Source organism: Zalophus californianus, chromosome 1, assembly GCF_009762305.2.
Source record: "Zalophus californianus isolate mZalCal1 chromosome 1, mZalCal1.pri.v2, whole genome shotgun sequence".
Classification (NCBI taxonomy): domain Eukaryota; kingdom Metazoa; phylum Chordata; class Mammalia; order Carnivora; family Otariidae; genus Zalophus; species Zalophus californianus.
The window spans coordinates 17,701,591-17,729,099 of NC_045595.1; the positions used below are offsets into that span (position 1 = coordinate 17,701,591).

The window sequence follows — 27,509 nt, forward strand, 5'->3', positions numbered from 1 at the left end:
TTTTGGAATCTATCAGCCTCGGTCTCTTCAAATTCCATGAAGACCCCTGAGTGGGGGGTGGGGCCTCTGGTCAGAACGGGAGGGAGGCTGGGGGGTCTCTGGGCTTGGGGGGTTAAGCAGAGAGCCACGGGGGAGAGCCTTGTCCAGATTCAAGGGCGTTTCTCATTCAAAGGGGCATCGACCCCCAGCCCCGCAGGCCCAGCCAGCAACATGAGACCCGACAGAGACAGTCTCGGCGCTCGCCTCCGGCTACGAGTCAGGAACCACCACCCAAGGTGGCCTTCACACAGGCAGACGGTTGGGTCCGGCCCCCGGCCCCGGACGCCTGGAGTATCCAGGAGCCCCTTCAAATGTCCCAGGCACGGGGAGCACGAAAACAGGAGCATGGAAAAGGGCCCCAAGATCCACTGTGCCTGGAGTCATCTGTACAGCGTCCTCCTCTCCCAGCTCCTCCCGGACGACAGGACACAGATGGCGGCCTGAGAACACTTGTGCTGCAGAGAAGGCAGGGCCCCTGAAGGGACTCCAACCCCTCCGCCCCGGGTTGCAGGCTCCCCAGCCCATCCTGGGTGGGGTTCTCGCTGCAGCGTCTTGTGAGGGTCATGAGAACCGTCCCCCCCGCCCAACACCCACACACAGACACGACCCAGGGTACAGATCCCACCTCCCCCCGGTGCCTGCCAGGCACGGCTGCCACCCTCCTACCAAGGGAGGGGCTGGGCCAAGCCCATACATCAGACGCCATGCGGTGTGTTATCCTTTAATGAAGAGCTGGGTCAGTGGGGCCCCCACTCTCCCGCCCGGCGCCTGCAGCAGGTGCCCCTCACCACGGGCTGCCTCAGGCACGGTGGCCCAGAGGCAGCCAGCCCCACCGAAGGGTCAGTTTGCAGTGGCCTAGCAAAGGCATTCCTCTCTCGGACCTAGGAACGGGGCAGCAGCTAAGGCCAGAGGCAGCTAAACTGAGGTCAGGGACGATGGAGGACGACAGGACGGGAAGTGGGGCTCTCCCCCTCCCCCTCTGCATCCCAGCGGGATAAAGGCCAGTGTTCAGGAACAGTACAGTCTCTCCAGGGGCTGGAGGCCCTTCCAGCCACTCTCTGGAAGCCCTTAGTCCCTGACTCCACACAGACTGACGTCACACACAAAAGAGCCCATGGGGTCACTGGACTCAGGGAGCAGGCTGGGCACTGCCCGATCAGCCTCAAGGCCCCAGGCCTGCGAGGTAGGTCCAGCAGGGCCCAGGCCAGAGGCCCCAGGGGACTGGGAGCCACCTTCTACTAACTCTGCTTGTCAGGCACTACAGGCATCTAAGAAGGTCGCTTCTCCCTCACGGTTCCAGGGCCGCCTGGGCAGGGCTGAGGCAATGGCAGGCCAGGGCTGGCCAGGTCCCTACAGGTCTGTGACCTTGTTCTCCACAGCAGCTGCGATCTGCTGGAGCCGGTAGCCCAGCTGCATCTTCTGAGCCGTGCCATCCTCCTCCAGGGCAGTGATGATCTGCAACGGAGACCACTGGTCAGGGGCGCCCGCCACCTTCACCCGCACACGTTGACCGGCTTCCTCAGATACTGCGGCACAGCTGGGCGAGCCCCCCCCCCAACTTCCTCAGGGCCTGGCTGGTGAGGTCAGCACAGGGTTTTAAGAATTCGAGAGGTGAGAATGAGGTACTTTACTCAGTACTTAGCACTCACAGTGACAAGCATCCACCTCCACCAGTAAGATCGCTTTGAGTGGAGGCCACCTGCACCCACCATGCTGGCCTTTTCGGCACGAACCCCCTAGAAGCCGTGTTCCAGCCATCATGGCTCCCCTTGCCCAGCAGGTAAGAAGCATTTCCTAATTTCCTATTGCCAGGTGCTGGGCAAGGAGGAGGGACCCTGCAAGGATGGGACCCAAGTGATCTGCCCTCATGGAGCTCACCAACCCAACACCCACAACTACAGAAGCACAAGTGGGGGCTGCCACAGGGGGCCCGGCGGGACCTGGGAGGGGTCTCCACCCTGTCTGCACGAGGGCACGTGACGCCTCGCACACCCCTGCCTCCCTCACGCAGGGGCTCGCACTGCTGGAGCAAGGTGCCCGGAATTCACATCCGTGCGCCGCTCGTTTGTGAAATGACTGTCCTCACTCCGGGCCTGGGCCACGAGGCAGGCTCCTCCTCACTCCAGGCCTGGGCCACGAGGCAGGCTCCTCATCCCTGAACAGCAGCAACCATGTCTCGGGAGCCACACAGACAGCTGGGCGCACGATTCTGGTAGGCACTTAGCAGGCTGACTCGTAGGTGCGCTGATCTCGAGGCCCAGTCCAGGAATCGCCCAGACAGCCCCCTCACTGGCTCTGTTGTGCCCGTACCCACCCCCGGCAGGACCCCCTCTCTGGCAGCTCAGGCCTCCCGCAGAGGTGGCCGTGCACAGCACACAGCCACTGTGGACTCCGGGAGGGATGCGAGCTAGGGCGAGGTGGGGGTAGAGGTGGCAGCCCTGTGTCCTCCCAGCATGTCCCCCCCACCATCTCCAGGCCCTGGCAGATCCCCCAGCGGCCCCGCCCCAATGCCTGAGATCCCTGCTGCTCCCGAGGAGCGCAGATGGTGAGGGCGAGGCCAGGTTAGAGCGCAACCAGTACCAGGGCGCACCCCGCTCCGGGCCCGGGGTTCTGCGCGGTTCTGCCCACCTGGTCATAGTACTTGTTGATGTACTTGTAGAGTTCATGCAGGGCCACTCGTGCCCCGAGGTCCCCAGAGTAGTTCTAGGGAGGAGAGGAGACAAGAGATGAGAGATGAGGGGTGTTACCAATCACAGGATCCCTGGCAAACAGGGGAGGAGGTGGCGGAAGGGACAGGCCCTGCAGCAGGAAGCCCCATCAACACACCAGGGCTTCCGGGTCTGCAGTGTGAACAGGGCCCTGCCTCTCTCCCCTCGAGGCACCAGATGGGAGCCCAGGGTCCCGGACGGTGGCAGGGCCCCGCGAGACAGGTGCCGCTTACAGGCTGTGACCCAGCATTGGTCTGCTCTGATCTCCCTCACGTCTCCCGTGAGGTCACACCAGGCCCCTCCACGGGGCCATCTGGGAGTCTGCACCTCCTCATCAGGACAACGGCAGGGGCTGAGGTCACCTGACTTGTGGAGCTCCTATGGGGGGCAGGCGCGTGGCCAAGGCACCCCCCACAGCAACACCACCAAATCACAGCTGCCTTGCTACTGGGTGTGGTCTGTGGTCCGCATCATTGTTTCAGAAACACTGTAAGTTGCCTGCAGTTTACGTTTGGGGGCTGTTTTAGGAGCGGGTGGGGGCGCATCTACACCCCTGAGGAAAGCAGGGAGGTACAGAGACAAGGGCAGGCCGGCCTGGGCAGTCCTGGGACTGAACCCCAGCCAGCTCACTGCCTTGGATGCACCGTCCCCAGAACCCGGCCCGGGCTGCAGGCACCCAAGCACCTGGCTGGGTCAGGTTCGGTGGTAGCTGCCAGGACAAGGCCCTACTGCTCTGTACTGAGACACTGGGAGCCCCGGTCTTTTACAGTGGCCACTGGAACACTCTGCGTTTATGATGATGGTATGTGTCCTGCCCCAACCAGCTCACAGGATTGCTGAGGTCCCCAGGGCTTCCTTGCAAAAGGGCAGGATCCTCATGGCCGGAGACCTGTGCCCCACCCAAGAAGCAGAGGGAAGGCCATACCCGAGACAGCTCAGCCAGGATGGAGTTCATCTCTTGATCACTGGCAGGGACGGTCTGCCTGATGTCTGCGTAGTACCTGTCAGAGACCATGCGTACGGCAGCTGCGGCGTAAGCGAGCCACACCTCACCCCACCAGGGCCCACCCCTGGGCTACAGCCATAAACATCCATCCATCCGTCCACCCATCCCCCTTCCAGACCTACTGCCTCACCCTCGTACCTTTCCACCATCCGTTTGTAACGGGGAATATCTCGAGCATATAGAAGTTTGTTGATGGGGGAGTCCTAGGCACCAGCAGGAAAGAAAGAGGAGAGCCCCCTTAGGGTGACCAACGGTCCTGGTTTTCCCAGCGCCATTTCAGTTTTAGATACCCCAGGAACCCCTCAGTCCCGGGAAACTGGGATGGCTGGCGACCCTGGCCCATTCCCTTCTGCAAGGACCTCCTCCGCCGGTCCCGTCCACTGATGTCCAGCCTCTGCTTCTGTCACCTCAAGCTTCCCCCCGAATTATTCTAAGGTCACTTCTCAGCTCCATCTGCCTTGACCTGCATCCAGCAGGGAGATGACGTGCAGGGCGGGAGGGTGCAGCGGTGTGTGGGGCCCTAATGCCACTTCTCCATGTGCTGCTCGTTCCTCATGTAATCGTTTTAAAACTCAGGAAACTGACCCAAAAATTTAGTAAATTGCCCCACACCACCTCACCCTTGAGTGGCTGAGCTGGCATCTGAAGCAGGTCTCTCAGGTCAGAACCCACAATTTTAACACACCCAGACAGGTCCTCCACCACTGAAGTGGGTTCCAATCCCAGCCCTGCCTCCGCAGCCGTGGGCTCTGGGCAGCACACTTCTGTTCTCGGCACCTGCTGCCTCATCCTAGAGCTGCCGGGAGGGTGAGGAAAAGACGGCACCACCCCACGTGGGCAGCGATGCAGTCCCTGGGCCTGATCAGCATGCATGCCTTCTCACCAACTCGCTGTGGGGGGACCCTGGGCATTCCTGGTTTACACCATTCCTGAGCTACCCAGCAAGCATTTGCACTTTTGCTGGGAAGGGGAGACAGTGTGAAGGTTGGGCAAAAACCCAGCCAGCACACAGCATCCACCCACCATGGCCCCCGGGTCCAGGTGGGGGCCTGTGGTTTCTCAGTTCATTGTAGACAGAGTGACGGGAACACAGAGAACAAAAATGGGCCCCAAAAGACAGCACTACAGAGTAGAATTTAACATTCTGTTTCCCCACAGAGGTCGAGAGATCCATCTCTCAAGAGGTAACAGGCTCCCTTCATGGGCCTGAGGAGCCGCCGGCCCCGCCTGCTGGTGGCTGAGCAGTTGCAGCAGTGACCCCTTATCTGTCATGGGACTTTCCTGGCTCTTACTACTGTGACAACAGCCCGCCACCGCCACGTGCTACCAGACGGCCCCGGCCCCTCCCGTCCACTTCTCAGCTCCCCCCAGCAGCACCTCGCTCCACGCCTGGCACTCGCTGCCCCCGACTCTCTTGTCTACACCGCACTGGCAGGCAGACAGCGCCTCCGCCCATGTACAAGCAGGGGTCACTTCTGATCCCTGGGCCTCCGGTGAGCCCAGACTGGGAGGAGGGGAGCCTGGGGTGATGGGGGGTCGGGGGGTGGCCCACCAGGTGGTTTCCAGATGCACAGGTGGCTTCTACAGTCCCAGAACAGCTCCAGGCTGCTTGCTGGTTTGGGTTCCCGAGGGGTACTGAGGTACTGCCACCTCCCAAGGACAAAGCCCGGCCTGGGGCTGGAGTCACAGGCCTCCCCTAGCCCTCCTCCTTGACCTTCTGGGCCAAGCCCAGAATCTGTGCGCACACAGCACCGCCCACCCCTCGCCCCGAACCAGCCCGCCCCCGCCCCGTCAGGCGTGCCCTCCGTGTCCACCCGGACCCACTCACCCGGCCCAGCTTGTGGTCGGCCAGGGTGCAGGCATCCATGAAAGTCTGCGCTATGACCAGGAGCACCGCATCCATGTTATCAGACGTCTGCACGTCGAACACGAACTGCGGGTTCTTTATTATATTGATCCAGAACCTCAGGGGCAGGCTGTGGGTGGGGCAGGCATGGCCGATGAGTGTGCTGGGGAGGCAGGAGAGAAGAGTCCACGCACGCCTGGCCCACCGGGCTCCAGCCCCACCCCCACCTGTTGGTCTTCCAGATGTGGACAGTGTCCTGGTCGGAGATGCCGTGCTGCTGGGCCTGCTCATCCAGCAGGTCGAAGAAGTACTTGATAGCAAGCGGCACGGGGCGGCTGGTGCTAAGAATCACCTGGAATAGGTCATCCACAAACTTCTGCAAGGTGCCCTGTGGGGGAGGGGAAGCCCAAGAGGAGGTATAGTCAGCAAGGGGACCTTCGGCCCAGCCCGGCCTCGGACACCTCAGGGCACTGTGCCCGTGCGAGCCCCATACCACCCCCAAAACCCGTAAGTAGCCGTCCCCGACCCCAGCCCCCGACCCCATCCTTCCTGCCCCACCTTCATGGACAGCAGGCGAGTCAGGTAGATCTCAGGGATGGCCTTGGCTCGCTCACGCTCCCCGCCCCGAAGGCTGCCCCTCCGAGGCCTGGGGGGCTCCGGCTCCTCACTTGGCTTCACTAGGTGCCAGGGCCGGATGCCCCCCTCATCCACATCCTCCAGCATTGGGGTCCCTGTGCCAAGACCCCACAGCTCGTCATCCCTCATCAGGTACCACCTTCCCTGGGCCCCCAGGGTCCTGCCAACTTCCAGGAGTGGAAGCATGGGTTGAGGGCTTCTCTAGGTGGAAGGGAAGCCGACACAAGCCCACCCTAAGGTCCAGAGGACTTTGCCCATTACTGGGGACTGGGCAAAGCGAGGGCAGAGGACCCACCCAGTGACTGGGTGGAGGCTGGATGGGGGTGGGGGAGAGTACTCACGCTCTCCAGGGACATAATCCTGGTTTTCCCGGAGAACGTGCTTGGTGAGGCAGGGGACCAGGGCCACAGTTGCTCCGTCTGGGACCTGATGATCACAGCTGGTGACCCCTCCACCAGCCCCGCCCCACCGTACCCCCTCCTCCTGCTCTTACTCCGCCCACCTTGTAATGCTGCAGGGTGTTCAAACGCCTCCACAGACCCTGGACCTCCGACGTCACATCCTCGTCAGAAAGAATGAGATGCCCTGCCACCCCAGACCGCCACTCTGCAAGAGCAAGGTGGGACTTGAGGGCTCCTGGGACACCCTTCCTACAGGTGGAGCCTTCCTCCTCCTCCCCAGGGACACGGGCCCACCAACAGGGGGCAGCCCCACCCAACCTCTGCAAAGACCAGGATGGGGCCCCTCAACCACGTGAGAGGTTGTCCGTGTAGAGGGATCCCACAGCCCACCGCTGCCCCGTGCCCACTGAGCGAGATGCTGCCCCTGCAGGGCTGGGCCAGGGCCAGTTCAGCCTTCACTCTGGCTCAGGCCCCCAGGCTACCCTTCCCCTCCACCCTCACCGACATCCAGGGTGCGGGGGTCTGGTCGCTGGGCGAGAGGTACTCCTTTATAAAGCTGGTCCAACATCTTCTCTTTGGCCTGGGAAATGGTGTCACAGTCCAGGACCTTCACAGGCACACCCTGGGCCTCTCCCGCGCCAGGCCCCACCGCCAACAGTGCATTCAGGGTCTACCAAGGTATACACGGGAGCAGTCAGGGCTCATGCCCCACATGGGATGACCAGGATGCAGGGACATGGACAACCCATGAGGGAGCCACTGCCTCCAACCTCCAAGCCCCAAGGAGTCCCTGATTCTTGTCTCTTCACCGGCCCGCCCCCCCTTGGGACAGCGGCTCCCTCCACTGTGACCCCAGCACCTAGCACAGTGCACTAGGGAAACAGGTGAATGGCAGAAAAAACAAGTGAACACAAGGCCCTCTTAACTCAGGTCTCTGGGCTCCTGGCTCAACTGGTCAGGCTGAGGCCTGAGAGAAGCCTGCTTGAGAATTGACAGGTCCCTACCAGCCTGGGAGACGAGCAGGTCTGGTGGAGCCTGCATGAGATTTTACCCAGAGGTGCCCTGCGTGGGTCACCGGGGAAGGCGCCCCACGTGAGTCACTGGGGAAAGGACTCTACTAAGGGGAAAACAACCCAAAGGAAGAGACGGCCACGTCTGGCAGAACTGGCTCCCGGCTTGGTGGGCACATCACATCACTGGCACGACACTGGGCAGGCAAACACTCGGGCCCTGGCCCAGGCCAAGGACTTGGACTGCTCCCCAAACCCTGGCTGTGTCCACACTGACCACACTCCAAGCCTGAGGCCCAATCCTCCAGGCCCTCTGTCTCAAGGACTGGCCTTCAAGCCTCTATCCTGCTGCACTAGTCCAAAGGCCTCTCTCCACAGCCAGCCAGAAGTCAGGCTAGCTGTAAACGCGACACAGACATTCATAATGACCACACACGCTCATCCTCACCAGGGGCCGACACCGCTGTGCGGGCACATGTTCACACGCTCCGTCCCTCCCTCCCTCCCTCCCTGTTCCCCTCCCTCACTTCCTGTCTCCCGATCCCCCTCCCTTCCTCCCTCCCTCACCAGGGGACGGTACTCCACATCTTCTCTGAGAAGGCGGTTGTCATTCAGGGTGTATTTGGCTTTGCCAGTCACGCTGTCCACTGGTCCCTTGTCCACCTGATGCTTAATTCCCCGGAAGAGCATGTACAGAGGCTCCCCGACTGAGTCCTAGGGAAGGGACAGGCAGTGAGGACCCCCGGGGCAGATAACAGGCATGAAACGGAGCTGTACGGGACACGCTGGGGAAGGGGACGGGCTGCAGAGGGCCTCCAGTGACGGAGACACGCTGGGCAGGAGTATATGAGCTGCCTGGGGGCTGGAAGCTGTGTGGTTTAGAGTCCTGCCCCACCCTGGGGGGGAGCCCGAGCCCCCTCCACCTCTGCCTCCCTCACCCTCACGAAAGTGTACAGGCAAATGGACATCCAGTTGGTGAGCAGCTTCTCCACCACAGTCTCTGTCCTAGGAAGACAGGAAAGGGGAGGGGCAGGGGGGAGGGCTGTCTGCGCTGCAGGCCCCCAAGCGCCAGAGGGCCTGCCTCAGCTCCTGGCTCCAGCCCTTACAGCCACCCAGCCCCCGTGGCTTCCGGCCGCACAGACCTGCGCAGCATCAGCTTGGGGTTCTTGGCCACGTACTGGGCCACCAGGTCACTAAGCAGGGTGCGGAGGATGTCAGTGAAGTACTCGAGCTTCCCATGCAGTGCCACGGTGAGCAGAGAGGCCACGTAGGCGCGGTCCCGAGCCGAGAAGGTGCGCTGGCTCTCCAGGGTGTGGATGAACTGGTACCAGGGAGACGGCAGGGGGAGCGAGGGAGGGGCCGATTCAGAATCGGAGGGAGAGAGAAGGGGCGGGGCTGGGGCAGGAGGGGTGGGGCCGGGAGCTGAGGCAGGCCCTCCCCACACGGCCCCCCACCCGCCTCCCCTCCACCAGAGGCCTGGGGCCTGGGGTGGGGCGCCCGGCACCTTGGTGAGGAAGAGCTTGCTGTTGAGCAGGTTGGAGAGCTGCCCCAGCCCTTGTTCCACCGTGGGGCGCCTGCCCTCAGGGACACCCAGGTCCCGGTGCAAGGGCGACTCCTGGTGCCCGGGGAAGAAGACCCTCTCGGCATACACCTTATAGTCGAGGAAGGGGATGCCGCTGCCCAGAAGGTCACTGGTGAGATCGGTCATCTCGGTCATGAGGTCTGTGGAGCAGAGGAGGCCAGGCTGGGGCATGGATCCCACGCCATGCGAGCAGGCTTGGGCATAGCCCTGGAGCATCTTCCAGGCCTCTGCTCTGCAGCCTCACCTGTGAACTCCTTCTTGCAGCGGTCCCGCACACTGCTCTCCAGGTTCTCCAGCTGGATCTGGACCTTCTTGTAGTCCCTCAGGGCCTGCTTGCTCTTCCTCCTACTCAGCGCCAAGGTCAGGAAGGGGGAGGCCAGACAAGGCCAGAGCCCTTTCTGGTGCCCTGGGCCCAGGCCTGTCTACCCCAACCTCACCCTGGCCCAGGCCGGCAGTGTCTAACATGGCCATGCCCAGCCAAGCCAAGGCCTCGCCCAGAATAATTTAGCCTGTCCCGTCCTGAGCAAGTCACACTCCATCTCCAGTCTAGCCCAACAGTTTAGCCCTGGGATCAACAAACTACAACCAGGCCAAATCTGGCCCACGACCTGTTTCTGCCAATAAAGATTTATTGGCACATGGCCACACCCGTGTGTTTGCCTCTCGGCTATGGCTGCTTCTGCACGGGTCACAGCAGGGTGGAACCATGGCAACTGAGGCCACCTGGCCCATAAAAGCCTAAAATCGGTACTCTCTGGCACCTTCCAGAAACGTTTGTTGACCCCTGGCCCCGTCTGCCCTTCCCATCCAGCCACAACCCCTTGCTGCCCCAGCCCAGCCACATCCAGCTACACCCACCTGTATATGAGGACAATGATGATGACACCCAGAGCCAGAAGAGAGGTGCCCACCCCCAAGCCCACCTGGGCTGCCATGGGAAAAGCCACGGGGCTCTCGCCATCGTACTGCACGTGGCCCAGGGAAAAGCGCAGGTTCCCCATCTGCACCTACATGGGAAGCCGCCTGTGAGCAAGGTTTCAGCACGTGCCCAGGGCCCAGCCCGGCCCACGCCCACCTACTGACCGTGAACTCGGGCAAAGCGTCTGGTGCCTCTTGGAGGGCGTCGTGCCGGGGCAGGGGCTGCTCCATGGGGGGCTCACAGTACAGGTGGTGGCGGGTCAGCGTCTTCACCACGCAGGGGCCATCCCCTATCATGGCCACCACCTCCTCCTTGGACATTGCAAGGTCCAGATTTTCCCCCTGGAACACGAGGTCACTGATGGATCAGTCAGAACTCTTCCCTAAGGGGAGGAGCTGGTGGTCACTCAGATCCTATCCCCCCAAATGTGGGAGGGATGGTCCTGACACCCACCCCCAGGAGCAGGGCTGATGATGCCTCAGCACTCTTCCCCTGCAGGGGAGGCGACAGTCCACGGATATTTTCCAAGCTGCCCCCCCGACCCTCCTCTGCCCTTCCCATCCTTCTTCCCCACCTTTTCACTTCTCCAGAGCTAAAACTCTGGACAATATACAGCTGCCCCCCAGTCCTGCCCAGTTACTCACAAAGCCAGAGCCCCTACAGTGTCTGCTGGCCCACCAGGTGAGCGATGATGGGCTGTCCACCTACGGCCTTTCGGGATGCCCACCTACTGCACGTGTCAGAACCCATGCCAAGGGTCTGTCCACATTGAGCCAGGCTGCCAAATGGGCATCGACCTAGGCGCCTACTGTGTACCATGCCCCCCAGCTACTGTGGGTGCCAGACCATTTACATACTGTCACTCAGACTCCTGCCACGGAGTGTGTTGGGACCCGGGTGAAGGATCTAAGCCCTGGCCAGACGCGGCAGGCTAGGCAGCCCCCGCCGGCCCCTCAGCCCTCACCACATGAAGGGTGAGGAACCAGATCCGTGCACTGGCCCCTGCTCAGCTGCTATGCCCCCCTTCCCCCAGCAGCAACGTCCAGCAAAGCGAAGGGTCGTGTGGCCCCACGTGTGAGTGGGAACGGTACCTCCACAGACAGCACACTCCCGGGCTTGTGCCGGAACGGCGTGGTGGGGTCCTCGGGGTTGAGGGGCTGCAGAGTGGGGTCGGCCTCATAGGAGAAGGGTGTGGGGTTCAGCGTTGCAAAGTCAAAGACCAGGTTGTCAAGGATAAATTCCACCCGGACCCGGGGGTCCTCGGGCAGGCCTGGGAGGGCAGGCGTGTGGCACGTGAGGAGCTGAGAGGAGTTCACGTGGCATGGCTCCTCAAACTGGGGCAGAGGGAGGAAAGACGGGGGAGGACCCGTTGAGGGCCATGCAGGAAGGGGGTCCAGCAAGGACAGGGACATAGCCTCTTTGGTACCCGCCGCCCACGGCTGTGCACAGGGTGGAGCATGGGGTGACGTGGGGGACGGCTAGCCCTGTGCAAGCAGGGGAGGCCCAGGGGTCCTACATGATGACCGCCACAGGAAGCACCGGGGGAGCATGCTGTTTCCGGGATCACACGGCGCCTCCGCCCAAGCCCCTGGTTAGGCTGCGGAGCTCTTGGGGCCACAGTCACTCGGATTCTTGGTGTCTGTACCACATCCAAATTCTGGCCACGGACCCATATCTTACGTCCTCCACTGCAACACAGACCGTGAACCGCTGGTGGCTTATAGAACCAGCCGAGCCCAGGCCCAGGCCACATGGCCCCTGTCCCCACCAGCTGCACAGGAGTCAGCCTCCACAGAAAGCCCTGCAACCTCCCCACATCCTAGAGCTGCAAAGACCATCCCCCCCCTCCCCCCACCCCCGCACATGCTACCCAGCCATGCCCTTGGCCCAGCACCTGAGGAAGCTCTTGGTGGGGCGAGCAGAGGTGACATTGGGGTCTGATGTGTACTCGAACTGGCTGTGTTGAAGCCTCCGCTCAGTGGCCCCAAACCACACAGCCACAGGGAGCGTGGCAGGCGTGGGGTGGGGGCTGGTCTCACACTGCAGCTGCTCAGCTTGCTGCTCCAGCAGCCTAGGGAAGGGAGGGACGAACGGAAGGCAGGTCAGGAAGGCGACCGGGATGATCCCAGCACACAGGACCCACTCAGGCCTCCGCTCACTCCCCTCAGAGCCGACTGAAAGCTCCACAGGTGACCCTGGAGGCCACCTTCCCACGACAGCCCCAGCTTAGGGAGGGTCTGGCCGCTTTCTGATGGAGCAGACCTGGCCCTCTCCCCCCACTTCTGCTCTCCCCAGCATCCCACCCCTCTGTCTTCTCCCTGGAGCTCATGGATTTTTGCAGAATGAGGAAGCAGCCCTCACAGGTGACAAGGCTGGTCTCCAACTACTACTCGGATGTCCTCCAGCCGCCCAGTCAGGAGCTTGGAGCCGTGCAGGGTAAGGCGGGTGCCCCCGGCTCTGGGGCCCCGGGTCGGGAAGATGGAGTGCACTTTCGGGTCCTGTGGGAAGGGGGATAGGGAGAGATAGGCAGGCATGAGGCCACAAACAGAGAAGCAAGGGGAGCCTGAGGCAGATGAGAAGGCCCTAGGGTGGGAAGCCCCAGGAGGGCAAACCAGATGGGCTGGGGAGAGCCACTTTACCTGGTAGGTGAAGTCGTGCTCTGAGACACCGTGCCCTCTTCCTGGCACCTCCACCGTCACCGCGCCAGCCACCTCCCCCCCACTGGCCTCAGTGATACACACGAAGCTGTGGGCACAGGGCGGGCTGGGGTGCCGGGCCGCAGCAGCGGTCCCCTCAAACGGGCCCAGCTGCCCCCTCCCTGCCCCGCTGGTGTCCTTCCCACTCCCGAGGTTGACAGAGATCCCCTTACTTTGGAGGGAATGCCTTTGGCACGCCAGGGGGCTTTGGCACCTGAGAATTCATATTCACGGTTTTAGTCATTCAGGCCCAACCCTAAGGCCCCCTCACGAAGAGGAATCCACCTCTCTGTGGGGCACTAGTTTACAAGGAGCCCCGTGAGGCCGGCTGAGGGCATGAAGTACTGAGCTCATGTGGGGCCTAACCACCACCACGTGCACCACAGCACTTGCAAAGCGGTGGCAACTTGATTTCCCCATGAAAAAAAGTCCCTGAAAGCCTCTGGTCAGGTCTGGAGAGAGATGGAAAGGGAAAGTGAGCAATCTAAGAAGATGCTGGTTCTCAGCCAGAAAACAGAAGCTCGGGGCAAATCACTGTCCCCAGTGTGAGGCTGGCCGTGGCGCCATCCCGTGACATGGCCACACTCACTGCCGGCGCTTTGGAAAACAGGACAAGTGGTATGTAAAGTACCCAGGAGAGACTTCAACCGGAGAATATTTTAAACTCTTTATAAATCACTTGGTAAGTCTCATGGTTCTAGAATCATTAACAGTCTAGACAATCACCTGAAGTTTTGGGTCATAAAACGCTGAAGGGAAAACCACATGCTCTAACAAAGTCTGGTTTGTTTTTCTATTTTATTTTTTTTTTAAGATTCTATTTATTTATTTGAGAGAGAGAGCACAAGCAGAGGAGAGAGGCAAAGTGAGAGGGAGAAGCAGACTCCCCGCTGAGCAGGGAGCCTGATGTGGGGCTCGATCCCAGGACCCTGGGATCATGACCTGAGCCGAAGGCAGACGCTTAACTGACCGAGCCACCCAGGCGCTCCCAAAGTCTGGTTTTATTTTATTTATTTATTTATTTATTTGAGAGAGAGAGAATGAGAGATAGAGAGCACGAGAGGGAAGAGGGTCAGAGGGAGAAGCAAACTCCCTGCTGAGCAGGGAGTCCGATGTGGGACTCGATCCCGGGACTCCAGGATCATGACCTGAGCCAAAGGCAGTCGCTTAACCAACTGAACCACCCAGGCGCCCCCAAAGTCTGGTTTTAAAATACAGATTATGAGGGGTGCCTGGGTGAGTCAGTCGGTTAGACTGTCTGACTCTCTATTTCAGCTCAGGTCATGATCTTGGGGTCATGAGATCAAGCCCTGCGTCAGGCTCCCCACTCAGCATGGAGCCTGCTCAAGATTCTCTCTCCCTCTGCCCCTCTCCCCCACCCCACCCCACTGCCACTCACATACATGTGTGTGCTCACTCGCTCTCTAAAAATAAATAAATAGGGATTCCTGGGTGGCTCAGTCCGTTAAGTGCCTTTGGTTCAGGTCATGATCCCAGGGTCCTGGGATCAAGCCCCACGTCGGGCTCCCTGCTCAACGGGGAGCCTGCTTTCTCCCTCTGCCTGCAGCTGCCCCAGCTTGTGCTCAAGCATGCTCTCTGACAAATAAATAAAATCTTCAAAAAATTTTTTTAAAAATTAAAATAAAATAATAAATAAAATATTTAAAAATAAATAAATAAAATAGAGATGACCAAAATAAATCAATAAGTTAAATAAGATACAGATTACGGGGCCCCAGCACGAGCCTACTGAATCCAGATCTCTGAGGGTGGGTGCAAAGGACCGATTCCATGGTGGCTTTGGACAGGCTCTCCGGGTAACCCTGATATTCAGCCGGTTTGGGATTTGCTGATTGTGGATATCTCCTTGGGAATGTCCTGTGTGGGCACCTTTGGGACCCTGCAACTGCCAGCCAGGCTACTGTGACCCAGAACCTCTATTGGCTACAGGCCCTGGGAGGCAGCCGGGGTCCCAAGGAGCAGACTGCGGCGTCTGGCACCTAGCAGGCGGGCCACGAGTCCGTCCTCCTGAGGCGCCCTCCCGAGGCAGTGCCTGGGGAAGAAAGAGCAGCTGGTGGAAGACCAGCCCCTGAGCACAGCTATCTGGGATCTGAGAACCTTGCTACCACAAGTACGTCCCTGGTCCCTGGAGAGCCAGCTGAGAACACCTGCATGGGGCCACCTGTCGGCTCTAGGCAGGGACTGGGCTGGGCTCAGCAGTGATTCCCCAGCCTCCCAGGCCGGGAACATGCATGTCTGTGCATGAAGCGGAGGTGAGGGCTCCGGGGCCTCAAATGGCAACCCTAGCTCTGTGGCACTGGGGCCAGAACAGGGAAAGGGGGAGAGGGAAGGACAGATGAGTAGTGGGTGGGCAGCCGTGAGCAGGAAAGCCCATCGGGGAGCTCATGCAGTGTGCCGAGGTCCCGCTGGTCCGGCCAACTCACCTGCTAGAGACCTCATACTCTTGAGCGTCCACGGCACAGGGCACTCCGGCCACCCTGACCGTGTCCTGTACATCCTGCACGTGCTGGCCCAGGTTGGAGCCCCTGATGGTGACACGGGTGCCTCCGTCTACAGGCCCCGTCAGCGGCTGCACCTGTTCCAAGACACGGACTGCTCACCTCCGCCCACCAGTCAGGCCTTGGCAGCCTGGAGAGGGAGACCCAGCCTCCCACCTTTGGGCCCCCTGGACCTACAGCACCCCCATCCTCCCTCGAAAGGCAGTGGTGAGGAAGGGACACGCCAGCGTTTCCAACACACCGAGTGGATGAGGGGTGCAGGGCACTGAGTGGCCACAGCTTCGGTCTCACCACAAGCCTCCTGGGCCACACAACGTGGACGGTCTCCCTTGCACCACACACAGCCATACTGGGGCCTGGCAGTTTGGCAGCGGCTGCAGTCCCCGTGTCCCACAGAGCAGTCGTACAGTACCACTGGGGGTAGCAGAGACAAATGTGAGAGGCCGGCGCGGAGGAGGCCCCCGGCCCCAGAGGCCCCAACTAGCTCACCATGCAGCCCGTCGGCACTGTCCACACGCAGACGGCCGGCCCGACGCAGAAACAGCCCCACACGGAGCTCTGGCTGCAGAGCCTCATAGCTGAGCTGCAGAAATGGGAGTGGGGTCAGAGCCTGCGGCTGGGGGAGGCCAGGCCTGGGGAGGGGGTCCAGAAAGCACCAAAATGACCCAGTTGTGGGAGCACAAGGTCAGAGGTCAGAGTTGGGGTGCAGGGACCCCAAGGCATAGAGTCAGAGGCCAGAGCCAGGGCACCCGGACTCCCAGGATGAATGTGGTGCAGCCAGCTGAGATCGGAGGCCAGCCTGTGGCCAGCGCACCCTCGCCCACCCAGGCCCTCGTGACCCGCACCTGGTGCCGCCGGCAGGTCACATAACACTGGGCATCCGGAGGTGGCTCACACTCAACCCGGGCCTCGACTGCCACTTCATGGCCCTCCAGCTCCATCACGCACTCATTGTCTCCCGGGCCGTCCTGGGGGCAGAGGCCACAGCTGGTGGGGCAGCTGGAGGAGTGGGCCCCACTGAGCCCCGCACGGGCCCCTAGCAGAGCCCCCGGGTTGGGACTGAGGGCCAAGCCCTCTTCCTGCTCTCCAGGGCTTGTGTATAGCCGGTCAACAGCCCAGGAGGCCACAAGTCCACCTACAACGGCATATGCTCACCTGGAAGAGACGCAGGTTCCTGCCCAGCAGTCGGACCTCTCGTTCCACGTGGACCGGCATCAGCGTGGAGCCCTGAACACTATCTACACAAGGGCAGGAGCTTGCCCCCCGGTTCACCTCCTCCTGCAGACACCAAGAGCAAGGCAGTCTATGGAGCCCACCCTGTCAACTCAGTGGCTCCCCGTACAGAACCCAGGGCCCAAGGCCAGTGTGGAGCTGCAGAACCCACGCTGCCCCTCGATCCCTCCCGATGCAGGATCGCAAGGCAGGTAAGGGGCCGAGTCTGCCCTGTGTCCCCTCCCCTGAGGCCTCCTTCCTGGGCTGGGCCTCACCAGCTCCCAGAGCCCGGGGGTGTCGTATTGGTAGTCGAGGCTGGACAGGAGGATGAGGGGGGCGGGAGGGCCCTCGTGCTCAGCCGAGTCTCCATCACCTGAGAGGAGGGTGGAAGTGGAGAAGGCGGGTGTGTCACCCCCCGTCCACTCGTCCGCCTCAGGCAGCTCGCCGCCTTCTCTCATGAGCCAGTCCAGAGCAGGCTTCGCGGAGCCAGCGGCCCCTGGGAAAGTGGTGGCGGGAGCAGTGCCGGGGGGCTGGTCCAGGAGTGCCGCAGAGGGGTCGGCCTCGGGGCCGGGGTCTGCAGGGGCGGGGGGCAGTGCTGCTGCATCTGAGGGCGATGGGTGGGAGGCTGAGAGGTCCTCGGGTGTGGCCGTGGGTCCGGAGTCAGTGGGGGCGGGGACAGCGGTTCCAGGTCTGTGGGGGGGGTTGGGAGGGGGAGGTTCCTCATGGAGAGGTGACTCTGTGGAGGCTGAGGCGGGTACGGGACCAGGACCCGCCCCTGGCCCCCAGGGGCTGCGCAGGGAAGGCCTGTCCCCAGGTGGGACATCCGAGGCTGTGGCCGTGGAGGGGGCCCCAGGCTCCACGGGAAGGGTGTCGGGAGCAGGGGTGACCGGGGCCTGGGGGGCTTGGGGTGGGAAGGGGGTGGGTACATCTCTTGCCGGAGGGGCTGGGGAGAGAAGCGGGCTCTGAAGGGGGAGGCAGAGAAAGACAGGAGGGGTCACTCAGCAGGCAGGTGCGGGAGTGGGTGGCAGGCAGGCAAAGGGTGTGTTAAGAGGAAAGGAGACCAAGGGAAAGAGAAACAAAAACAGCCCGTTAATTCTCCAAAGGAGAGAGGAGAGGGCAGGCTCCAGGGGCATCTGTGCTGAGGTGGGGCCCGAGGCCCAGACCTCCCCTGCCGCTCAGCCACAAACGTCCTCTCCTGAAACTCCAGTGAGTCCGCCACACACAGCAGCTCGGGTGCTCACGACAGAGCTTCACGTGGGCGGGCAGGCACACAGACCCCGGGCCATCAGAGAAACCCGCACAACCCTGGGGGGCCCGGCTGGGGGTCCTGCTCACCTGCTGGCTAACCACCATTGGCCCGGCGTCACATGAGGCCTTGTGTGTGCACAGCTGCTGCCAGACACACCAGTTACACCCCCAACGGCTGCTCACACAGGCCTGGCACCTGCACGGAGCACAACCATGGGGCAGGCATCAGCGCGGGGGAGCCCGGGGGCTGGGGGCCGGGGGGCAGGGGGGCGGGGGACTCACTGCGCAGACGGGCGGAGCTCAGTGACGGCTACACAGTCATAGACAGAGAGCCAAGCTTTGGCAATCACCACAGCACCGAACCTGAGTTCCACGCTCACGGACACATGGTCTGCAAAGTGGGAGAGAGGGCCCAGGCTGAGGAGTGGGGTTAGCACCCTCAGCGGCGAGGAGCGTCTGGGGAATATGATCCACAGGGCACAAAATGGGCATCTGAGAGGACCGGGGACTAGTCAGGGGACTCAGAGAAAGGCGCTACTTCAGGGCTCCCGGCCCGGATGCACACCTCACCCCAACCGCACCCCTTGGAGCAAGATGTGAGGAGCGTGGGGCTCCCAGGCCCCAGAGCTGGCCCCTTCTCTCACCCACCGGCTCCTCTCGGCAGTGCTGGGGCCTCACTAGGGTCTGGGGAAGGGCACATCACACCAGAACTGGTCAGCAGGGCAGGACTCTGGTGATCCCCAAACTGGCAAGCATAGGACTCCCCTGGCCACAGAGGTGGCAGCTCAGGCACCGACAGGAAAACCTGCCAAGAGAGGCCAGGACAGGCTGCTGGAGCCATGGGCAGCAGACCGGGGCCTGTTTCCGGGGCACCCAAGATGAGCAGGCTCAGGGGCTGGTGGCTGTCGAGAGCTGGTGGCCCCAAGCCTTCACAAACGCCCTCTAGCCTGGGTTAGAAACAGAGAAAGCAAGGCCCCAAGAGAAGTGACTCATAGAAGGCCATGTGGTATTTGGAGCATCTGACACTAAAATGCAAGGTCTTGACCCATCACCAGAGCCCTCCCCGTGAGAGATGCGCCAACCCTGCTCATTCACCTCCCTCCGCTCCTCTCGGCTGATGTTGGCAGGACTCATAGCTGCCACTTGCAGACAGCCCAGCTCAGGCTGGAAGCTCCACAGCCACCGCTCTGGGCCCTGTCCCCGTGAGCACTCGGAATGGCGACTGCACCTGCATGAGAATGACGGGGATCCACCTTCATGGGGCAGGGACACCCCCAATACTGGGGACCTGAGCAGGATCCTCAGGTGGGCTGTGACACTAGGCTACGTCTGCCCTGGCAAGGCACCGATGCCCAGGATGGAGGAAGGAGAGTGGGGCATCCAGGGGTCAGGGGTTGCAAGTCAAGGGTCAAGGACCAGGAATACTGGACAGGGCAATTATGTAGGTGCGGTGAGGGCAGGAGGCTGGGGTTGGGGTTGGGGAATGGGTCAAGGGTCAGGAGTCAGCGAAGCACTGACCTGCCAAGGAGTACACACCACCCACAGTATGGGTCCTTGTGAGCAAGACAAGATGCACAGTCCAGGTGCTGAGCACAGGAGGCCACAGGAACCTTGAGAAGCTATGACAGCAATCCAAACACCAGTAACTCATCGGTCCCTGGCCCGGCCCAAGGCCCCTCCCAGCAGCCAGGCCCCAGCTCTCGCCTGGCACTCACTGTGCTCTGGGTCATGACATACAGATGCTCGAAGGCCCCATCAAAGGTCAGGTCTCGGCTCACGGCAGACCCCTGCTGGATGTTCTGTGTGGAGTATGGGTGGCCATCACTCCCCGGGCCCAAATAGACCTGAGATCAGAGACAAGTTCTGGGACCCAAGTCCATGGCTATAGACCCAAGGCCCTCTCCTCTCGCCAAAATGAAGCAATTTACAAACTGAGTTTTCTTACTGGCAGTACAGGTCACACCACCCAGCCCTTGGGGAGGGGGTGGGGGAGGTCACAGGTAAATACCACCCAGCCCTGGGAAGAGAAGCATAAGTCATCTCTCCCAGCCTTGGGGCCAGGGGCGTGTCACAGATCCCTCATCCCGGCCCCAGGGGTCACAGGTTGGTCACCAGCAGCCCATTCCCTCTAGACCCTGGGGCAGGGCCCAGTACCTCCTGTGCACTCACCCTGTGCAGTTGCCCTTGACTGTCACCCAGGAAAGCAATGGTGTGTCCATCCTCCACAGTGACTGCCACAGCTGTTAGCTGAACCCCTGGCCACTCCAGAATGGGCGTGGCTTCCAGGGGGACACGGCTGGCCATGGGGCTGGGCGTGTGATCCGAGCCACAGGGATAAGCATCCAGGGTGTCCTACAGGCAGCAAGGCCAATAAGGCCCTCCCTGGACATCCCAATCCCCTGGCCCAGCCAGCTCTCCCTAAATGATTCTCTCTTCTCTGCCAGACCTCTTGGGACCACCTCATTCGCTCACCCTTCTCTTTGGGAGCCCCTTCTCATCGTCACCCCAGTCTCTCTGCTGGCCCTCCCCGACATCACCCACAGCTGCAACCTTAGTGTGGCCTCAGCTGCCTTGGACAGACTCCAGCAGCTCTTTACCCCACTCTTGATCCCCACCTGTCTGGGGCTCCACCTTCCTCCACCCGTGGCCTTCCCCCCGGGTTTATGCGCTCAGTCTTCCCCTGGACCACTTGTCTGAAGCCTCCCGAAGCTGGCGTCCTCCTGGCCAGTCTGCTCCCCTGGGCCCCCGCCACCTCTCCCTCACTCAGTCCCCCGGGGTGTGGCTTCTTCCCTGTGTTATCCATCCAGAAGCTAGAGCCAAACAAGTCTCAACCTCACCTGCCTTCCTTGCTCAAGAACTTAAAACAGGGCCCATCCCCCTACATTCTAGATCCCTGCCCCAAAGCCTAGAATCCTCAGTCTACCCACACAAATACCCTCAGAATGGCTGGCTCTCTGACCTCTGGGCACCACAATTTCGGTAAGGCATCTCTCCATTGCCCAGGCACAAAGACAGTACATTACCTCCATTGACCTGCTCAGCCCCGCCACACCACCGCCAGCTTCCCTTCAGACCCCTCGGGCAGCTGCCCAGCTGTGACTGCCAGACGGGGAGGCACTGGGACTCACCACGGGTAGCTGTGCGCAGTCCGAATTGACATCATACTCGATGTAGGCCACCTCCACGCCATCCTCGGCACGGCCCTCCCTAGTGTAGCAGGCATCTCGCGTGCGGTTAGCAAGGCGGTCCACCTCGTCCAGTGGGAAGGCACAGAGGGCAGAGGCTCCAGACGCTCCGGCAGCCACTGACGGAGGCCGGCCCACGGTAGGGGGAGCGGCCGAGGAGAAGGCTGCAAAGAGCACCTCCCCCTGGGCCACCTCCAGGGACGTGGCCACAGCCGCAGCCTGGATCAGCCCGTAGCGGCCACCCTGGCAAGCCAGAGGCAGCTCCACATAGGAGTAGTAGTGCTGGTCCTGGAGGCACACTCGGGACACATAGGCCCGGAAGGCTCTAGACTGAGCCTGCAGGTCTCGCCGCAGGAACAGGAAGTAGGCACTGGCCCCGCGGGCAAAGGCGCTCACGAAGTGGTGGCTGTACTCCGAGAGGCGGCCCACGGCCAACTTGGCCGTCTCCTCATAGGAGAAGGCAGTTTGGGGGTCCAGCGGCCACAAGGTCCGGGTTGTGATGGGAGGGATGCCACCCCCCACACCCCTGCTGGTGTAGCCCCGCCCCACGAAGAGAAGGGGCTCCCCAGCCAAGCCCCGGGCCACCAGTCCCACCGTGCTGACCGCGGGGTCATTGGCAGCCACATACTGGGTGTCCCCAGGGCGCTCGGGCCGCAGCAACAGCTGTTCCAGCTGCCCTAGGCGCCGCAGCTCACAGACCCCCTGGTGCACACTCCCGCACACCACCAGGGCCCCTGGGCTCACCAGGAGCAGCTGGTTCAGGTTGTTGGTAGCCTGGGCCTGGGGGCACTCATCGGGCATCACGGGTGGCAGGCAGTCCCTGCTATCTAGCACAGGGCCAGTGGACACGGTAGCCTCCAGCTGCAGCCCAGGGCTCAGCTGGAACAGGAAGTTGGTGGCCCCTAGGTAGAGAGTGCCTGAGGTGGGATCCCGTGCCAGATGCTGCAGATGCGTGCCATTGGGAGTGAAAGCAGCCGGTGGAGGGGGCTGGAGGGTGAGGACCCACCCGGCCCAGAGCGCCTGGAGAAGAGCTGGGCCGAGGGCAGGCATGGTCACCTGGCAAGGAGAGAGATGGAGAGCTGAGGGGCCACTGGTGGGGCAGGGCCATCACATTGCCAAGACGATCCTCCTAACCCAGGGAGTGAGCAGAGGATGCCTACGGTTAGATGGCACTGTGGTCCCCCATGACCCCAGGACCACGCACTAGCGAGGAGTCAGGAGATCTTTCCTGGAAACTTCAACACTGTCCACTTCCTGCAAGCACTTTTGTCGCAGGAGACCGCCATCCCACCCCACCACCCCTTCGCTCTGCACTGCCCTGTGTCACCACAGGGTCCCAGGGGAAGGGGCCAGAGGGGCAGGGATGTGGGAAACACAGGTAAGGGGAAGGAGGGGCCCACAGCCCCCAGGAGGGAGAGGACCCCTCTGCATAGATGTCAGCTGCCTGGGGGGAATGAGGGAGGGCAAGTTCCCATGGGCCATCTGCACATTAGAGCAGAGCAAGAATTGGATGGAGGGCCTTTTAGGCCAGGAATCCAGAAGGAATCTGCAGAACCAATGGCAAGATGAGGGAGGTTGAGGCTGCCAGGGCTGGGGCCTGAAAGACTGGATGCCACCTTGTAGAGCCCTAAGAAGAGGGAGTCACACTTTTCCCAGGTGCCTAGACGAGAGGTCAGGCTCACCTGGCAGGGCCGGCCGGATCAGGAGACAACAGCATGACCTGTGTGGGAGTCACCTAGCCAGGGAGACAGCAGAGCATGAAGCTGGGGGCCCGGGCTCCCCTTCCCGCTGCCCAGCCTGCCAGTGGAACTGGGCCCAGCTTGGCCCTCGGCCACCAAACACATTCCACAGGGGACGCCTCCTCAGAGCCCACACAGGGAGGGGGAGGGCAGCGGAACCAGGCACCCTCAGGGCCTGGGAGAGGGCAGCGAGGAAGGAGCCCCACGGCTGGCAGGGCCCAGCCCCCACCCCCCACCTCCAGCACACCCCTGTCCCTCTGCAGCCCCTTCTCCCTTCCTGGCACTCCCTCTGTCTCACCCTCTGCCCAGACTCTGTCAGGGCACCCAGGTCCACACCCTCCACACAGGCCAGGGGCTGTCCTGGCCCAGACTGACACCAGCGCGTAAACAGATGCAGGCTTGCACACACCAGGAAGCACACATGCCACCAGCCCTGCGAATGCACACCCACACCCGGGCATACAGGCACGTACGGGATGCATGCAGACGCAACGGGTCCACATTGCACAGATGCATGGAGAAACACAGGCCATGTACCCCACACACTCAGACACCTGCACAAAGGCACAACCTCCTTACACAAACACACATTGCAGACAGGCATTCCACACAAGCACATGTCACACCCACCCACACTCAGACACCTGCACCCACAGATTCATGCACACTTCCCTGGTTCGAGCCCTAAGGGCCTTGGAAACCAGCACATCTCTTGCTATTTCTTCTTCTGCAGGTCAGAGCAGAGCCGGGGCCCAGGGTTGTGGGGGAGGCTTGTCCCAGAGAAAGTCACCATGTCCAGCTGTGTTCCCCATCCCCAGGGCCTCCTTAGACCCTGGGTGCCGGCTCTCCTCCCAGATCCCTCCCTGTAGGTCCCAGCTAAAGCCTCCAGGGAGCAGAAAACCATGGCAACACCATTTTCCCCAGCCCCGGGTGGTCCCCAGCCAGGAACACCAGGTTGATGAAGTGCTGCTCCCAGGCTGGGAGATACTTTCCCTACTTGCCTCTGCCCAGGCCACGTTGCCCGGCCCCTCCCACCACCCAGCTGCCAGGTGGCCTGTGGGAGAGCTTCCCTCAGCCCGGGATCGGCTCCCCCCAGCCAAGACCCCGCCAAGGTGCTGCTGAGATGGTCCCAGAGTGAGAAGGCTGGGCCTAAGTCTTGGAGGAGGGTCCAGCAGCCTGGTGGGAGCAGGGGAGCGGTGGCCATAGCCCAGCTGGGCACTGCTCCCGAAATAGCTTGGGGGTTTCCATTTTTAGTGTGCGGAGAACAGGGCAGCTCTATGGGAGCAGGAACAAGGCCGCCTCTGTTTGCTACCCGAGGGGGTGGGGGAAAAGGGATAGCAGGGAGAGTCGTGAACCCAGGACTATGGCAAGACCAGGCTTCCAGGAGCCCCCCACCTTGTTTCCAAGGGATGGGGGAAGAGTTTCTTCCTCTGGGAAGACAGGGTCTGCCTGAGGATGGGCAGAGGCTATCTCCTGCACTCAGCTGCTGCTCACTCCCTCCGGCCACCTCCTGCCCAGGGATGCGCTAGGGCCAGAAGGTCCATAGTTAGACCAAGAGTCACTGCATTCGTTTACAAACATTTGCTCAGAGCCTACTGCGTGCCAAGGTTTTCCAGCCCTCAAGGGGCAGCAACCAAGACACTCCCCAAATGTAAAATCACAACTGGGTCAAATGGCCCACAGGAAAATGGAAGGGATCAGAATAGCTCCTGGCCAGGCCCACAAAGGAGGCTGGAGGCTGAGCCACTCAAGGAAAAGTGACGGGCCTCTTCAATCACTGAAGCAGGACCCTCACCCTTCCCCACGTACCGCAGGTGGAGAAGGGGGGAAAAGAGGGGCAGTGACCTCTCCTCCCTACTGGGCACTCAAATTCACCTAACCTCTGCCACAGGCCAGAGCAGCCCCCAGCCCCTCCAGGCTGCCCCTCCTACCTCACAGGATCTTCAAGCAGAATCAGAGCGTATCTCTCCCCTGTCTTTGGAGCAGCCCCAGGCCTGAAGAATAAAGGTCAAAGCCCTCGAGTCCCCGCCCTCTTCCATCTAATGCATGCCAGGGCTCCCCCACAGATGCTATTAGCTCCTGCTGGTCTAACTGTGGGCTGCTTCACACTGCTCCCTGCTTGGAATGCCCACTCCCTCTCCATCTGCTTAACTCTGACTCCCAACCATCTCCCAGGAGAGCCTCCCCTGTCTCCCCCAGGCTCCGTGTGGCAGATGGAATGGACATACCCAGCTACCATCCTGGTGTGGACGGCAGCTCTGCCTTCGGCTGAGCCTTAGAGTTCCAGTTTGTAGAATGGGAGGCAGGACTGCTCCGGCCATTAAATATGGAACGGTGTGTGCCTGGCATGAGTGGCACCAACCAAGGCCACTTTTCTCTGTTCCACCCTCCCCATTCTAGACTTGAAGCTCCTTGCAGGCAAGGAGTATGGCTTTTGATTCAGAGGTCCCAGCAACTAAGACAGCTATCAGCACAAAGCAAGTGCTCCTTGCATGTTGAAAGAACCCCCATTTCACAGCCAAGGAAATCCAGCCAGTAGGGGAGATGTGGGGCCCACACCCCTCTCCAGGCCACTTGGCCTCTCAAAGGGGCAAGGTGTCAGGCCCACTTTTATTACTAACCAGGCCAGAGCAGACTAAAAAGGCTGGTTTGGAGCCAGGCCTCGTGTCCTCAACTTGCAGGATCACCAGATCTCAGGCCTCATCCAAACTCACAGGCAAAACCTAACTCTGCCTGTACTGGGGCCTCGGGCCTGCCTTGAGGTCTCTTCTGGGCCCACCTTTCTCTGGACTGCTTCAGCAGAGCCCACAGCTGCCTAACTTCTTTTTGCAAAGAGAAAGTAACTCGGGCCGCCGTGGGGCTGTCCTCACCCACCAAAGGGGCTAACAAACTCTGCCCTTCCACCCCTGGAGACCCCAGCCTTCATCTACCAAGTCACAGGGATCAGTGGGAAACTGGCCTTTCCTTCCCCTTCTCCTGCTCGGCTCCCAGGGTCCACCCAGGAGAGGAGATTTCATTGACAGTGCTGTAGTGCACATTGTTCGCCCTGTTGTCTGTGTGTGGAGGTGGGGTGGAGGGGCCCACCATTTTTGCACCACCCGCGAGGGCTCAGGAGCGCTCATCAATCACCCACCGCCTGGGTCGTGTCGGGAGGTGGGGGGGGGTCCCCCTCTGGGGATGCCTAACACAAGGCTCACAGTCCGCCTTTGTCAGTGCTGCCGAGCGTAGCCTGGAAAGGCTGTTACATACAGAGGGGAAGCCTCGACCTCCCCATCGGCTCTTCCTCCCTCCTCCCTCGGCCGCAGGGCAAGGACCCCACCAGTGGTCCTGGGAGGGCGGGGAAGGGGCCGGCCGGTCCCGGCTGAGGCGGCGGCGAGGAGGGGGCGCGGAGGAGCAGCTCCACCTCCTCCGTCTCCCAATCGCGTTACAGGCGGAGCCGCCAGAGTTTCCCTCAGTGCGGAGAAGTGTGGTCCCAACTCTCAGGACCGAAGCTGCCCACCACTCGCCGGGCTGCCCCTTCCCGGCGGCATCAGGACCGAAGCTGCCCACCTCCCCCCCGGGGCCGCACCGCCACCCCCGGCCCCCCCGCCCGGGCCCCGGGCCCCGCACTCACCACCCGGCCGGGCCCCGCGGGAGGAGCGCGCCGAGGCGGGCGCCGGCCGCTGCGGGCTCGGGATCTGCGCGCGGCGGTCTCGCTGCCCCCCGCCCGCCCCCCCCCCGGAGGTGGCTCCGGCGGCGCCGCAGCTGTTACCCGGAGACCGAGGGGCGGAAAAGCGCGCCCGCTGCCCGCCCCTCCCGCCGCGCCGCTGCCACCGCCGGGAACAAAGGAGACAAAGCCGCGTCGGCCGGGCCGGGCTTCGCTCCTTCCCCCCGCGCCCGCCGGGCCGCCCTCCCCCCGCCCGCCGCCCAGGCCAGGCCGGAAGCAGCCGCGAGAGCCGGGCGCGCGGCCCCGAGCCGCCCGGGACCCCGCATTCCAGCCCTACGGGCTCCGCACTTGCCGAGGGCGGGGATTCGACCCCTCCCTGTGGGGGCGCAGGCTGCAAGGCGGCGGTAGCCACGGCAACGCGGGTCGCGGCCAGGCGAGCCGAGGGCGAGGAGCGGAGCCCGGAGCGCGGGCGGCCGGGAGCGCGGGCGGCCCAGCCCCACCCCGCCGGGCCTCACCTGCGCGCGGCGCAGGAACCGGAATCAGGAGCCCTCCTGGGAGGGGCGGGGTGGGGGGGCGTGCTCCGCACCCACAGGTGTGCAGGTACCGCGCCCGGCCGCTTCCGTCGCCCCTGATCGGCCCCGCGGGCTCGCCAGCCACCACCCCCGCTCCAGCGCCGCGAGCTCCCTCCTTCCCTTCTGTGGCCGTCCTCCAACTTTCTTTACCTGAACTTCTCGGCGCCTGGTTTCTCCCCACCGCCCCTACTCTCCGGACTCCCTACTCCCTAACAGCCACCCCCTCCTTCCGGCCCCAACCTCTAGCTGTGCGAGAGGAGCACAGGCTTTGGGGTTGGGCCTGGGTTTCTGCCACCACTTAAGCCTAGTAACCTGACCGCCCCCACCCCCACCCCCACGCCCCATACACGCCTATTTGCTCACCGGCAAGTGGAGGGGACACCACACCTAGCCGGCTGTTAAAGTTGAGCGCACGCGGGCTGCAAAGTGCACAAGCAAGGACACATTTACTTCTTTTCCTCCCAGGCCTGTACCTGGACCCACCCTAAGCTGAGAAGCCTTGGGCAAGTCTGGACTCCCTCACTGGCAAAAATACCTGGGCCTTT

At 62.1% G+C, this 27,509-nt stretch overlaps 2 protein-coding genes across 13 annotated transcripts; one reads left to right on the forward strand and one right to left on the reverse strand.

Moving 5' to 3' along the window:
* Nucleotides 1-27,458, reverse strand: PLXNB1 (plexin B1). Of its 12 annotated transcripts, none has more exons than XM_027584554.2 (39): nucleotides 26,360-26,428; nucleotides 24,678-24,740; nucleotides 22,690-22,742; nucleotides 20,951-22,063; nucleotides 19,992-20,174; nucleotides 19,538-19,666; nucleotides 19,341-19,441; nucleotides 18,918-19,050; nucleotides 18,471-18,627; nucleotides 18,105-18,213; nucleotides 17,910-18,018; nucleotides 16,850-17,536; nucleotides 16,518-16,640; nucleotides 16,208-16,330; nucleotides 15,852-15,945; nucleotides 15,604-15,776; nucleotides 15,288-15,439; nucleotides 12,787-12,892; nucleotides 12,509-12,645; nucleotides 12,042-12,218; nucleotides 11,664-11,835; nucleotides 11,239-11,481; nucleotides 10,312-10,488; nucleotides 10,087-10,235; nucleotides 9,473-9,573; nucleotides 9,151-9,368; nucleotides 8,789-8,967; nucleotides 8,585-8,651; nucleotides 8,214-8,360; nucleotides 7,138-7,306; nucleotides 6,738-6,841; nucleotides 6,577-6,661; nucleotides 6,158-6,330; nucleotides 5,827-5,987; nucleotides 5,582-5,729; nucleotides 3,892-3,956; nucleotides 3,673-3,748; nucleotides 2,668-2,742; nucleotides 7-1,494 (listed from the first exon to the last, which is right to left on the reverse strand). In XM_027584554.2, the coding sequence occupies exons 4-39, from the start codon at nucleotides 22,055-22,057 to the stop codon at nucleotides 1,390-1,392; spliced, it is 6,414 nt and encodes a 2,137-aa protein (XP_027440355.1). In that variant the 5' UTR covers nucleotides 22,058-22,063; nucleotides 22,690-22,742; nucleotides 24,678-24,740; nucleotides 26,360-26,428; the 3' UTR covers nucleotides 7-1,389. The 12 variants fall into 12 exon arrangements, with proteins under 12 accessions (XP_027440361.1, XP_027440355.1, XP_027440356.1 ...); XM_027584562.2 differs by having other exon boundaries at nucleotides 9-1,494; nucleotides 20,951-21,909; XM_027584560.2 differs by lacking the exon at nucleotides 26,360-26,428 and having other exon boundaries at nucleotides 1-1,494; nucleotides 7,138-7,216; nucleotides 24,142-26,293.
* On the forward strand, nucleotides 25,924-27,024 carry LOC113916072 (proline-rich protein 2-like). Its single transcript, XM_027581937.2, has 2 exons — nucleotides 25,924-25,954; nucleotides 26,177-27,024. The coding sequence occupies exons 1-2, from the start codon at nucleotides 25,924-25,926 to the stop codon at nucleotides 27,022-27,024; spliced, it is 879 nt and encodes a 292-aa protein (XP_027437738.1).
* Nucleotides 27,459-27,509: the final 51 nt, after the last annotated feature.

Excerpts from the sequence above, each read along its gene's own strand:
- PLXNB1 (XM_027584555.2), bottom strand. The coding sequence starts at position 22,057 with ATGCCTGCCCTCGGCCCAGCTCTTCTCCAGGCGCTCTGGGCCGGGTGG. Across the intron at positions 12,646-12,786 it reads AGCACGACTTCACCTACCAG|GACCCGAAAGTGCACTCCAT; the intron begins GTAAAGTGGCTC and ends CCCTTCCCACAG. Across the intron at positions 8,652-8,788 it reads CCCAAGCTGATGCTGCGCAG|GACAGAGACTGTGGTGGAGA; the intron begins GTCTGTGCGGCC and ends CTGTCTTCCTAG.
- LOC113916072 (XM_027581937.2), top strand. The coding sequence starts at position 25,924 with ATGCCTAACACAAGGCTCACAGTCCGCCTTT. Across the intron at positions 25,955-26,176 it reads AAGGCTCACAGTCCGCCTTT|GCGGAGCCGCCAGAGTTTCC; the intron begins GTCAGTGCTGCC and ends ATCGCGTTACAG.